Source organism: Ochotona princeps, chromosome 22, assembly GCF_030435755.1.
Source record: "Ochotona princeps isolate mOchPri1 chromosome 22, mOchPri1.hap1, whole genome shotgun sequence".
NCBI lineage: Eukaryota > Metazoa > Chordata > Mammalia > Lagomorpha > Ochotonidae > Ochotona > Ochotona princeps.
The window spans coordinates 21,382,843-21,397,138 of record NC_080853.1 but is presented as its reverse complement, the minus strand read 5'-3'; the positions used below and the strand labels follow the sequence as shown (position 1 = coordinate 21,397,138).

At 48.6% G+C, this 14,296-nt stretch overlaps 1 protein-coding gene across 1 annotated transcript in view; it reads right to left on the bottom strand.

Moving 5' to 3' along the window:
• Nucleotides 1–4,131: 4,131 nt before the first annotated feature.
• The window catches only part of TMC2 (transmembrane channel like 2), a 45,209-nt gene continuing 35,044 nt past the window's right edge, over nt 4,132–14,296 (bottom strand). Inside the window, exons 15-20 of the mRNA XM_058679482.1 lie at nt 12,835–12,902; nt 11,923–12,162; nt 8,580–8,705; nt 6,363–6,441; nt 5,451–5,568; nt 4,132–5,244 (exon numbers count right to left, since the gene is read on the bottom strand). Of these exons, the coding sequence (XP_058535465.1) occupies nt 5,024–5,244; nt 5,451–5,568; nt 6,363–6,441; nt 8,580–8,705; nt 11,923–12,162; nt 12,835–12,902 (852 nt within the window). The 3' untranslated portion in view covers nt 4,132–5,023. The remainder of the gene's footprint in view (nt 5,245–5,450; nt 5,569–6,362; nt 6,442–8,579; nt 8,706–11,922; nt 12,163–12,834; nt 12,903–14,296) is intronic.

Sequence of the window (14,296 nt, the reverse complement as noted above, 5' to 3'; positions counted from 1 at the left end):
AAAATCCTCGCCTTGTATTTGCCAGGATCCCGTGTGGGTACTGGTTCATATCCCCGCTGCTCCACTTCCCATCCAGCTCCCTGCTTGTGGCCTGGGAAAGCAGTCAAGGACAGCCCAAAGCCTTGGGACCCTGTACCCACGTGGGACACCCAGAAGAAGCTCCTGGCTTCGGATAGGCTCAGCTCTGGCCATTGTGTCCACTTGGGAAGTGAACCAGCAAGCAGACCTTTTTTTTTTTTTTTTCTCTCCTCTCTGCAAATCTTACTTTGCAATTAAAGAATCAATAAATCTTAAAAAAATTGTGTATGTACTGTATACCAAGTACTTGGAACACAATAAAAACCATAATCAAATTAACAGCATAAGAGATGCTACAAGTGTTAGGGAGCACTGCATTGTCTCATGGAGGACCTTGGTGCAGAGGTGATGGGGAGCAGAAAGGGAAGCAAGCAAGCCATCCATGCAGAGGAATGAATGAAAGCAGCAGTTGGGAATGGGTGTTCACCCCTCATCACGTACTGGACTGCTTGGGTTCAAGTCCCTGGGTCAAGTCCAGCTCTTGACTCCAACTTCCCACTTATACACACCCTGGGAGGTGGCAGTGATAGCTTGAGTAATTGGGTTCCTGCCACTCTCGTGAGTAACCAAGGTTGTGTTCCCTGCTCCCAGCTGTGGAGTGGTCTGGCTTTGGCTGTTATTGTATAGGGAGTGAACCACTGGAGAAGACCTCTTTGTCTCTCTTGCTCTCAAATAAATGAAAAATGGAAACTGGTAATAAAAACCCGTGATCTCCAAGTTAGAGACCTTGTAATCCAGAGACTGCAATGCCTTAGTAAGGAGGTTGACCAAGTAGGAGACTGGGGCAGCGAGCAGGGGTGGGTTTTGTGGCTAAAAGGCACTTTAGGTCACAGGAGAATGGGAATAATATGGAAGCAAAATTCCTGTGAGGCATTAAATTCATCCAGTCAGTAGTTAGACAAAAGACAGAACTTAGAATGGGAAAAGCTTTGAATGGAAGCTGGGATGAGTGGTTTGGGTTTGAGGAGATTCTTGATCCTGCGTCAAGCATTATTTGGTTGGAGATTAATCCAAGTAGAGAAGAATGTTTGCAGAACAGGTTTCAACTGAGAGCATGTCCTGCCTGGGTGGGCAGGTCTGAGTGGGGCTACAGGTTTGCCAGGAGTGTGCCTGCTTGTTAGAGCCATGGGGCACATGGGTCTTTTCTTTTTCTAGGTGATCCTGTTGACCCATTTTGAGGGGAGCATGCACTGCATCACGTGACCTTGATGCCGTTTTGGTGTAAATTAACTCTGTTTTTATTCAACATAAATGGGGATCTATGGACATAACAATCAGGAGAGTCTGAGGAAAGGAAATTGCGTGGGCCCACCACAAGATGGTGACACCTTACACTCAATCTGCAGGTATGAAACTCCTTACCACGTTTGCAGCTCCTGGGCCCTTTGCTGAACCATGCAATGAAGCCCCAGCGCCCTCCGCGGTCCTGACTTACACATAAAGGCCATGGCTCTGTATAGACGCAGAGGAAGGATGGGCTCCCCAGGAAGGCTGTTCAGCCCTGGGTTGCTTGTATTTTGTGGAAATGATGCTGAAGATTGTGATAGATGAGGGTTCCCAGGATAGAGGTTTTGTGTAGGGGGTGTGGCTGTGTTCACAACCTGGGCCTGAAAGTATCTGATCTTTTCTGACCTGCAATATCTTCCTGTTTGCTAGATATTGGGCACACTGTCTCAGACATCACCTTGTGGACCTGTCTCAGTAGCCTTTGGAGGTTGGCTGTGTAGAGTCCACTGCAAGGAGCTGGTTCAGGGACATCATGTAGCCAAGTGTGATCTTGGACACAAAGCCGCTGTACTGGAGGTCAAATGGCCCTGTGTGATCCTGCAGATGGGTGTCAGGAAAAGCTATTCCCAGCACTGAAAAACAAATTCAACCTACGATTTTTAAAACATTTTAATTTTTATTTTTGTTTGAGTTGCACAGTGACCGAGACAGGCACTCTCTCCCATCTGCTGCTTGACTGCTCAAATGCTGAGACTGCTACTAATCTAATCCAAACTGGAGTTAGGAGCCTAGAATTTAGTCAGGGCCTTCCCCAAGAGTGGCAGGGACCCAAGTACTAAGTCATCATCTGATGGCTCCCAGGGTGTACATCAACAGGAGGCTGGAATTCAAAGCAGACCGACTTGAACCCCAGCACTCTGATAAGGAACATGGGCATCCCAAGTGGCACTGTAGTTGCTGCACCAAGTACATGCCCCAGTAACCTCTAACATTTGATGATACTCACCAGAAGCTCAAAACAATAACATCGATATCCCCCAAATCCTTAGGTTTTAAAACTAAAAATCTTGGGCCTGGCGCGATAGTGTAGTGGTTAAGTCCTCGCCTTGCACGCGCCAGGATCCCATGTAGTCGCTGGTTCTAATTCCAGCGGCCCTGCTTCCCATCCAGCTCCCTGCTTGTGGCTTGGGAGAGCAGTTGAGGATGGCCCAAAGCCTCGGGACCCTGCACCCGCATGGGAGACCTGGAAGAGCTCCTGGCTCCTGGCTTCAGATTGGCTCAGTTCCAGCCGTTGTGGTCACTTGGGGAGTGAGCCATCGGACAGAAGATCTTCCTCTCTGTCTCTCCTCCTCTCTGTGTATCTGACTTTGCAAGAAAAATAAATAAATCTTTAAAAAAAAATCTAAAAATCTCTATGAGCTTTAAAAATATCCATTGGATAATCTTTGTCTTCTAACCAGAAAATTTAGTTCATTTGCATTCATTTTGAGTCCTGATTTAGTTTACAAAATATTTTATTTGAAAGGCAGAGAGATGGGGATGGAGGAGAGAGTTCTTCAATTCTGGTGGCTCACACCCCAAATGGGCCAACTGGTGTGTGGCCAAGCTGAAGTTAGGACCTCAGAACTCCATCTGGGTCTTCCATGTTGGTGGCAGGGACCCAGGTCCCTGCCCTTCAGGCTGCACAGTAGCAGCAAGCTGGAAGTGGCAGCAGAACACTCTGATATGGGGTGCAGGTATCCCCAGCGGTCTCTCAACCTCTACGCCAATGCTTGCCCCAGCCAGGACCTAAGTCTAAGTCTCCCATGTGCCTGGAAAAAGCCCAATAATGGAAGCCATCTTTGTTATCACCCAGTATCTGTACTGCCAAAAGGGTGAAGTCAGAAGAAGAGCCAGGTATTGAACCTAAGCACCCCGATGTGGGACATGGGTGCTTGAACTGAAATCCTAACCACTAGGCCAAATGCTCATCCTGCACATTGATTATTGTTATTTTTCTTGGACATTAGTCCCCATTCCTGCACCATTGCAGAGTGTGTGTGAAGATGTGAGATTGGGCTAGGAGGGGGAAGGAGTTAAGTAGAATCCTGAGGTTATTTTAATTATGTAGCTTATGAAATTTCTAAAATCTCCACCTTGCTTCCTGGTGGTACCTGACTTCCAGGCTATTGGGGTTCTCCTGGGAACTCCTGGGGACCTTGTGGCATGGCAGGATGTCTGTCTCAGGGACGGTACTCCCTTGTGGAGATGTGAGATGACACAGTTCCTGCATCCTGCAGCTACTCTATGTTCAACACAGAGTAGTGGCAGGAAGGAGCTGTCTGCAAGGCACCTGGAGCTGTTGGCCAGTCCAGTCGGTCACCCCATTCCCTGCTAAGCTGCTGTCCCTGCCAGCGAGGCTGAGGCCTACACTGCTGAGTGACACCCTGCAGAGAAGCATGATAAGATGCCAAGCAGTCTTAGAAGCATCAGGGACAGGGCTCTGTGTCATACCCTTGCCACAGGCTTCAAGTAAACCATCTTCCAGGCACCGATAAACAGATTATCAAATGCCCTTTATACTCTGGTGCATGCAAAACATTTTGCTGCCTTGTACAGTATTTTGTTTCTTTTAGGTCAACAAGAAGACTGTTGTTACCCCTGCTTTGTCTCACTACTGGGCAGCTCCAATGCATCGTGCTTAGAGGCAACAGGTGCCCAAAGTGGGATTTGGGGATGTCACCCATTTTCCTGCGTTGGAATAGAGATGACAGAATCACCTTGACTCTGAAACTTGTGAGCATGTTGTCCAGAGACAGTGATGGGAAGGTAGGTTTTGTTTTTGTTTTTATTTTGTATTTTGTATTTTCATTCCCTGACCAGTGGGATGGGAAATGCAGTGGAAGCAGAGGGGCTTGTTCTTACAGGTGTTTTCTGTGTGGCTCAGCTTGGACTCTGGGAGGCAGGAGTGCCTTTGGCCGAGGCCTCTCCCATTGCTCAATGCATGCCATTCACAGCCTGGGTTTTACATTAATGAGGCTCAAACACTCTCCTGTCATAGTCCTGATCACATCTCATCGTAGTGCAGTGGGATAAAGGCTTCACTTGTGGCACTAAAACAGCATGGGAGAACAGGAGAGATGCTTTGGAAGGCTGGGAAGATGTCCATGTGGTGCTGTTGCCGGCCGAGTCGGGTTGAGCAGGTGGAGTTTTTGGAATGATTCTGCATCCCATGCAGAGTGGCCTTGGAGCAGAGGTCTGGGGGGTGACTGGTGGATTTGAAGTGGAAGAAGCATCCAAAATGTCTAGAGCACAAGGCCCACATGCTGGTGGTTCAGAAGTTACCTGGACATTTTGCTTAAACTGCTTCACATCTTTTGGAGAGAGGTGGTGTTCACAAACACAGTCCCCTCTGCAGCCCCCTCTGAGTTAGCACAGAACCCAGGACCCTGCAGCGCCTCGCGGACAAGGTCTACAAGGGTGGGTGGCCAGGGCCTGTGTCCTCCCAGATTCTGGAACCAAGGGAATCCACTGTGAGCATGAGGTCTGGAGCTGTCTGCATCAAGATACAGGTGACAGTGGTTGCCACAGGGGTGACGCCAGCTCCCCTGCCAGGGCTGGGACAATGGCATCAAAGTGTCCTTGTTAGCACAAAGGAAATAATTTTGGTGGGGGGAGGGGTTGGAGCCCAGAGTTCAGCGCCCCCTCACCCTACACCATGCACCTTCGAGTCTGACTATCAGTAGTGAGGCCTCTGGGCACCCTTGCCAGAGCCTGACCTCCAGAGATGAGCCTGTGACCGGGCTTGGCCAGGATCTGCTCTGACACTTGGGGAATGAGCTCGAGGGAGGTGCTGGGAGGCAGATGGCATGCTCCTGCCAGCAACACTGGCATCCATCCTGGGGTCCTGTGCCTTCTTGTCCTGGGTCTGGCTTTGGCTGGCAGAGTGAGGTGTGGTCTCTGGGAAATGAACCAAGACAAGAAAAAGGATGAGGGACATTGTGGGCAGATTGAACTGGAGCTCTCTGGAGTGGCCCTGCAGCTTCCTAGTGAACAATTGTCAGCGTTCTGAACTCAAGTCTCCTATCAGCCTCATGTCACATCACAGACTCTTGACACTTTTAATATGGCCTTGCAGACAGGGGTCACCATGAAAGAGAAATTACCTTCCTTGGTGAGTTGGAGTGGGATGGCATTTTTGGAACTGCTTTCCAGTGGATGCCCTGAGTCTCTGGCAGTGGCTTTGCCTCTGAGAGATTTGTGGCTTTTCTCGACTTCACGGAGCTGCAGGGAAAGACGGGCTGTGGGTCTGGTCCAGGGACACAGGCCCTAGGAGGGCGAGCACTGGAGGGCAGCAAGGGGTTGCTAACACCTGCTATTTGCTTCTCACATCTTCTCATCTGCAGCCACTTGCTATTTGCTTCTCACTTCTTCTGGGAGAAGACAGCTCAAGGCTCCCAGATGTCCACAGCATTTGGAGGAATATGGAACTCCTCCAATCCTATCTTAATGGTTTCTGTATCTGGCAGGAGCGCAGGGAGGCTGGCAGAAAGAACTGCGGGTGGGTACAGCCAGCAGCCACACAGAGGGGATGAGAGGGACAGAAATTTCGGAAGGCAGGAGCATGGGACTTGGTCAAGGCCTGATCTTGGGGGCTATGTGGAGTAGGGGTGGGAGAGCTGTCAGAAGTCAGCATACAGCTGGGACATTGAGGGAGGTGGCTCAGGTGATGGGACCCAGGAGACGTGCGAAACCAAAGGGCACAGGCACAGTGTCCTAGCCACAGTGTTTCTGTTAGAATCTGCACTGCTTTCATCTGTAGGATTCATTCTGGGCACTAGATTCATCCTGTCCTACCTCTGTGGGCCCCATTGAATTTCTCTCACTTCCTGGCTACCTCTCCACATCATTGTTGCAACCCCTCAAGACCCAGAAAGCAAGGCCACAGCCTATAAGACAGGTTTGTTTGGGTTTGGTTTAAGAAAAACTCCATTTACCTAAAAATTGAACTTAAAGTACAAGTAAGTGAAAAGCAAAACCGTCACAACTCCCCTGGATGAAACTCCCGACGAACTCACCGCCTGGATTTTCTTCCTCAGCTGGGTATTGGCTCGGGAAAGACTTTTGGAAACTGAGTTCAGGTAGTAGATAGCCAGGCTGCAAGAAAAAAGTGTGCCACTTGGGCTCTGGGTGAGGAGGCTAGCTGAGGCTGGGTGTTCCAGTTGCCCTCCAGGCCAGTGGTCCTGGGGCAGCAGCTGGGGAACTCTCCCTGGGCTCTGGGGAGGCTGGCCCCATCAGACCTGCCGGAGGTGGAGGGAGCTCTGAGGAGGAGAAGCAACAGAAGTTGAATGTCCTGGGGAACTGTAGCACAAAGCAGGTAGACATTATCCAAAGCACAAGAGGTATCCATGGAGTTAGCAGGGATGATGATGTTAAAGAGGACTGTCAGAGGCTGACCAAGGGCCAAATTTCAATCCAGACATTGGCGATAATGGCAGAGGTAGAACCTCTGAAAATGATCTCCACCATAAAAATAAGAAGAATAAAAAAAAAAAAAAGAATAATAAAAAAAAAAGAATAAAAAAAAAAAATAAGAAGAATACAAAGCAAAGATTGCCAGAAGCAACTTTGTCGGAACTCTGAAATTAATGTCAGGTGTGCAACGTTATCCAGCGTGTCTACTCAAGGAAAACAGGATCTCAGCAAGAACAGAGAGCTTGGCAGCATTTCGACTCACTAATCCCTTCCTTTCCTCCTCATCTCATTTCTGCAAAGCTCAACAGTGTGAACAGCCTTTTCTTCAAGAGTGTATACAAATGAACATAACTGCAGCTGGTACAGTGGCACAGAACCAACATCTCATATGGGCACCAGTTTGAGTCCCAGCTGCTCCAATTCTATTCCAGATAGAGATCAGGCTTATTGCTTGGGAAAGCAGTAGAGGATGGCTCAGGTCCTTGGGTCCCTGTACCCATGTGGGAGACCTGGAAGAAGCTCCTGATTCCCAGGTTTGGACCAGCTCAGCTCCGGCTGTGTGGCCATTCGGGGGGGTGAACCAGTGGATGGAAGATTTCTCTCTTTCTCTCTCCCTCTCTTTGTATAACTCTTTCAAGTAAAATAAATCTTTTTTTAAAAATTAACATCATGACCATGTGAGGTAGTGGATAGCAGCTGGGATATGCAATAGGCTAAGGAGAAAGCTTAAAAGGAAGAAATAAGGAATACACCACACACACATACACACACACACACATACACACACACACACACACAAAGTGGAGGGTGGGATTTGAAAAGCTCCAAGATATTTCTAGGACTCTAGAAAGTCATGCACATGCTTTGTTGGACTCTGTCCATGCCCAGAACCCTGCATGTTTCTAGAAAAGATTTGAGATCTTTTTCTTTTTAAAGATTTATTTTTTCTTAGAAAGACAGCTTTACAGAGAGAAGAGACAGAAAGAACTTCCATCTGCTGATTCACAAGTGGCTGAACAGCTGGAGCTGAGCTGATCTGAAGCCAGGAGCCAGGAGCTTCTTCTGGGTCTCCCATGTGGGTGCAGGTCCCCAAGGCTTTGGGCCATCTTCCACAGCTTTCCTAGGCCACAAGCAGGGAGCTGGATGAGAAGTAGAGCAGCCAGGACATGAACTGGTGCTCATATGGGATCCTGGTACTTGCATGGGGAAGGATTAACCTGTTGAGCTATCTTGCTTGGCCCAAGAAGATTTTAAGAAGCTCTCATCTCTGACAAAAATTGCCTGAGAGCACTGGCTAAGCTGAGTTTGGCATAGCTGCTCCCTCAGCCCCTGGGTCACCAGATGAGCCTCCCTCTGCAAGTGGTCATTCACTCATGGCCTTTGGCAGAAGCCATGTAAATGGGATGGATGATGTCGGCTTGGGAACTTCCAAAAATGTGAACTGAAATAAATCCTCTTCCTTCCTCTGTGGCTCCTCTCAAGTCCATGAACACAACTGGGCAAAATCTCCAACTCTAGAGATTTTCCCCTTCAGTGAGTGATGGAAGCACTCACTGGTGGCCTACACCTGCAGGGAGAGGTGAGGCTGAGGCACCTCCCTGGCAGGATCAGAGCGGAGCCATCCAGAATGGTCATTATGTACTTTCCCTGTCTCCATTCCCTGCCCACTCCCCTGTAAGGCACCTGCATTTGAATTCTGTCTTAGAGTGTGCTTCTGAGGAACACAGACCAAGAGGATAAGACGGAAGGACCTGCCAAGGAAGGCTCAGTTGCAAGGGGCGGTTTACCTGTGGTGGAGCCCTGGACCCTGGGTCACTTACAACATCAGCAGGATGGCTGGGATGATGAGGCCTGGGTTGGCAAGGAAAGCGAAGATCTTGCCCAGGAAGGTCGGGAAATCGTTTTCAATGGTCTCATGGAGGACGTCGTACATTCTGTTTTTCCCACTGGAAAGAGGAGAGGACGTGTTACAGCATGCAGCTTAGCTCATCTGACACACCCAACACCAACAGGCCCAGAACTGCTGCTTGCTGCCACTTTGCTGGAGGAGTCAGAACTCAGTGTCTGTCCACAGCAAGATAAATAGGGATTTGCTCAAACTATAATGGGAGAAAATTGCCCATGATGTAGTACCAAGCCCGGGAAGGGATCTCCTCTGGACTCCCCACACGGAAACGACTCTGAGAGACTGTCACCACGGAGGACTTCACAGTGCCTCTCTAAGTCACTGCAGTCGCCCTTCAGTTACAGCTCCAGGAGACCAGATTGCCTGGACGCTTCAGTGCTGGCTGACTCTACAAACGTCTGTCCAGACACCCCTGTGTTGGTGGCTCCTGGCTAGCACCAAGAAGTGGGCTTTGGGATTGGGATTTCTGGGTTCAAATCCTTGCTCCCCACTATGGGACACCATCTATATAGTTGTACTCCTGAGGCCTGCCTGAATATCCTGGCTGTCCTCACTGGGACTACACTGTCTTCTGTGGCTGTTAACAACCAGTTAAAATCAGTTGAAATAAAATTAAGAAGTCAGTCTTTTAGTCATGTATGTCAAGTACCGAATAGTCAAGTGACTAGTAGCTAGTATACTATAAGAGCAGACAGGTAATGCTTTCATCATTAAAGAAATTTCTTTGCTGCAAGGTGGGATAGCTTTGAGCTCATTTGGCTCTGTTTTTCTCATCTACATACTATACTACTCTATGAAATTACACACATTATTTAAGAACTTTGCTTAGAGGATACAGACATGCATTCATATAAAATACTGAGTATGGTGTGATCAAATTCTAGTGCCTGCCAAAATGTTGTTACTGGCAGCCCATGTTGTCCTCCTATAAACTTTAGATAGAGGATTTGACAGGCAACAACTCATGGATAAATCCAGCTTGCCACCTATTTTTATAATATAAACTTTGTAAGCTATGAATAATTTTTACATTTTTGAGTGGCTGAAAACAAATCTAAAGAGTATCTTGTGACACATAATTATTGAAGTACAACTTTGGTATTTGTAAACAGTTTTACTGGAACATAACCATGCCCACTCCTGTATAAGCCTGTGGTTGCTTTTGTGCTGTGAGGGCAGAGATGAGCAATGGTGTCAGAGACCATGTGTGGCCATCCTCCCGCTTCGGGCTGCTGTTCAGCACACCACACTGTAACGAAGCAGCTATGACATGACAGCACTTCAGGTGTCACAGGTGCCACTATTCCATGACATTGTATTACTCGTACATGGCTTTTGTGGAAAAACAAGGGGAATAAAGTGGATTTCAAGTATTATGCTTTCAAGTCATGGGTAAGTGTGGGTTCTTTACTCATTGATATAGATGTTGTGTTAGTTTGCAGTATCTAGTACAACAAGTTCCTACACTGGTGGCTTCAAGCAACACAAACGTATTGTTTGAACATTCTGGAGACTGAAGTCTGCCTTAGTTTCACGGCTCACAGCCAGGTGTTAGCATGGCTGTCCCCTTTCTCGAGAGGCTCTCCAGGTGTGTTTCCTTCCTTTTTTCAGCTTTTACGGCTGCCTGCCTTTGATTCCTTGGCTTCTTCCTTCTACAAATCCAACCACACAGCATCTGCCATCTCTCCTTGCTTCCACTGTCATATCACAGGTGGCCCTCTGCTTCCTTCCTGGAAGTGCATCTGTTATTCAGGATCCACCTAGATAGCTCATGATAATCCTCCCTATCACAAGGCCTTTAACTCAGTCACATGGCACAGGCCCATTGTTATTTAAGGAAACATCACAGGTCCCATGCATTAGGGCCCTGGTGTATTTAGGGGCCATTATACAGTCTACCACGATCTATACTCTGACCCCCTTAAGATTCATACACATCCCACATGCAAAATATACTTATCCCTATGTCTGTATTCTCAACTTATTACAGCATCAACTTAAAGTTTAAAATCTCCTCTAAACGTCCTGAGTTCAAAATCCCTAGATCTCAGCATCTAAAGCAAAATCTGGTGACTGTGAGACTGTGGGTTTGATCCATCTTGGGCAAAATTGTACTGTGGAGCTGAGAAACCAGAAACAAGTTACTTACTCCCAAAAATACATAGGGGAAGTGTAGCTATTCCAATTTAAAAAAAAAAAAAAAGAAGAAGAAGAAAGGAACCAGCAGTTTGAAAACCCAACAGCCAAACACCATGAGGTTTCACAGGAAAGCCTGTGGGTTCTTGGCTCCAGCTTCTCTGGCTGTAGCTCTTCCCTCCAGGTCTTGGGAACTGTCCTTCTTCCTTCTAGAAGGTTTTAGCTGGAGCATAAGCTTTGGCTGAATGGATTTTTTTATTAACCTGCCTCCTGCCTTGTTTTCACTCTGCCCCTCTCTCTTCATACTAGCAGTGTTTCTCCTGATAAAACATTCTGAAAAACATTGTGAATTCTGCATGAATGTGAAGGGAATTCGCTCTGTCAGATAAGAGGGTCCTGTGCGGTCTCTCCCGGATACTGCTAGCTTGAGTCCTGGGTTCTGCCCAGATGATTGACATCCATGAGTCGCACGCTCTTCTCATCAGTGTCCTCTGGGTGAACGCACGCTCATTGATATTGATCTCGCAGAAGCATCAGCAACAGGTTATGCAGCCTTGCCACTGGCTTTTCCTTAGAGCATCCTCAGCCTGGTGCCTGCGAGCCTAGAGTCTCCTGCGGATGAGCCATTTCGTCCGTGCTAGACTGGCCTGTCCTTCGTTCTGAAACCCTGCTTGCCTAGACCACACTTTGTTGGAACATTCCTGCTAACATCTGCTCTGGACCTCATCAAGCAGAGGGCGAGTTTTCCCCCACTGGGAAGAGGCAGGGCTGGTAAGGCAGGTTGAGCTGCAGGGGTGCACAGCTGAAGGAGCCATACCAGCACAGTGCAGGCTCTTGCTCACTGGCCTCACCTAACCTTTGGCCCCAGGTGTGGGTAAGCCCAGTGTACGTCCATCATCTTAATCGCGTGACTCTTCATTTATGTTAAAAAAAAAATTAGAGATCCAGTGTCTTAGTTTCTCATTTCAAGTGCTCTGTGGCCATGCATGCCTGGTGGCCACCATCCTGGGCAGCACAGAAGGCGCGTCTAGAAACAGCCAAGCTCCGTGGCTCTTCCTGGGCTGACCTAAAACATGAACAGGAATCGGGTAGCCAGGAGGGAAGCAGCCAAGGCTGCGTACCTGAACGGGCCGCAGTCAAAGGAGGGTGGGAGCGACATGATGGTATAGGCCACCGGCAGGAGGCTGAGGAAGAGCACCAGCAGCAGCAGGCCCATGTAGAAGTTGTTGGAGCGTGAGGCCTTGAACACGCGCTCGTGGGGCACGTTGCTGCTCATCACGGCCCAGCACTGGAAGTACATGGAGGTCAGCAGGCGCAGGACGTTGATGCCCACCAGTCCCGGGGCATAGAAGGAGCCCATCCTGGAGGGATGCAGACCAGAGCCTTGGTTGAGCTGACAGGAGGGAAGGCGAAGGGAGGAGGAGAGCAGGAGAAAAAGGGGGGCTACCTCAGGAGCATGGAGCCCCGAGGTAGGGGGCAGCCTTCCATTTAACCAGAGCCTTTTTATCCCAAGTACTGGAGGAACATGCTGCCTGGGGCTTTGACCTGGATTGCACCCCTGCCTTGCCACCAGGCAGTGGAAAATTGCCAGCTTTGCTCTGGGAAGCATTAAGAGAATTACAGAGTGGCTTGCAGGAGCCTGTGGCATCTCTAAAGCTTGGGCTGATACTCCCAGCCTCCTCTTCTCACTGCTCAGAGCAGGACCATCCTTAGTTCATCTCCCCTCTGCTCTGATGCTCCCTCCCTCCCTCCTTCCTTTCCCTCATTCCTTTTCTTCCCTCCCCTCTGCCTTTCCCCTCCCCCTCCCACTCCCTTCCTTTTCTCTTTCCCTCCCTCTCTACTTCCCTGGCAGCACACGGATGGGCCAGAAACTGCCTTTGTTCTCCTCTTGTCCCACCCTCTATTTTTCTGTGTGCGAAAGAAGGTCCAGAACTCCTCCAAACTACTTGAGCAGCAAGGTCTGCGGAGTGCAGGCTTTTTGAGTCCCTAGAGGAGGTGATCTCTGGAGGAAATAGATAACATGGATTACTCACCAGATCATTCCCTGGTTGAAAATCAAACCCAGGACATTTCCACTAATGTCAAACTCAGCATACGAGGGCTGGGGAGGCAGGAGAGGAAGAGAGGGGGAAAGGAGGAAACAGAGAAGCATGTTAGACCACTATCAGCCCACGGTCTAGTCCGAGGCTATTCCCAAAGAGCCTGCCCTGGAAACTAGAAGAAAATCTAAGATTTAAGGATTTTGTTTCTCAAATTTCTTTTTCTCCTCCTCTTCCACCTCCTTCCTCTTCCTTTTCTTTCCCTCTTCCTCCTCCTCCTCTTCTTCTTCTTCAATATTCTGGTAAAAGGAGTCATTTTATAGCCACAATTTTTAGAAAAGATTTATTTATTTTTATTGGGAAGTCAGATTTACAGAGGAGAGGCAGAGAGAAACATCTTCTAGCTGGTTTACTCCCCAAATAGCCACAACGGTAGGAGCTGAGCTGATCCAAAGCCAGGAAGCCAGGACCTTCCTATGCGGATGCAGGGTCCCAAGGCTTTGGGCCATCCTCCACTGCTTTCCCAGACCACAAACAGGAAGCTGGATGGGAAATGGAGCAGCAGGGATATGAACCAGTATCCTGGTGCATGCAAGACAAAGAGTTTAGCCATTAGGCTACTATGCCAGGCCCCATCTTTTTAAGGCAGATTTTCCAACCATTGGTCCATTTCCTAAATTCCCACAACAGCCAGGCAGAAGTCAGGAGCCAGGAATTCTATCTGGATTTCCTGTAAGAGTGGCAGGGGAGGGGCACAAGTACTTGGATCATCATCTGCTGCTTTCCCAGGCATATTATCAGGGAATTGGATTGGAAGCAGCCTGTGCTTGAACTGGCACTCCAATATGAGATGCCAGTGTCATGAATGGCAGCCTAACGTGCTGTGCATGCCGGCCCCTCATTCTTCTCCTTGAAGACTTTTTCCAAGAGGGACAGGCGTCTGGCACAGTAGCTCAAATGCCCATTCATATCCATATTATAGTGCCTGGGTTCACGTCCTGCCTTTGCTGCATAGTTCAGGATCCTGCTAATGTGCATCTTTGGAGACAGCAGGTGATGGCCAAGTTCTTGGATTTCTATCACCCATTGGGAGATCTGAGTAGAGCTCTGGGCTCCTGACTTTGGCCTGGTCCAACTGTTGTTGTTGTATGTAAGATATTTTTTCTTTTCTTTAAAGCTTGCTTTTATTTATTTACTTAACGATTTTAAAACTTTTATTGGAAAGTCAGATATACAGAGAGGAGGAGAGACAGAGGGGAAGATCTTCCATCCGATGATTCACTCCTCAAGTGACTGCAACGGGCTGGTGCTGAGCTGATCTGAAGCTAGGAAGTCAGGAGCCAGGAACTTCTTCTGGGTCTCCCATGTGGATGCAGGGTCCCAAGGCTTTGGGCCATCCTCAACTGCTTTCCCAGGCCACAAGCAGGGAGCTGGATGGGAAGTGGCACAGCCAGTG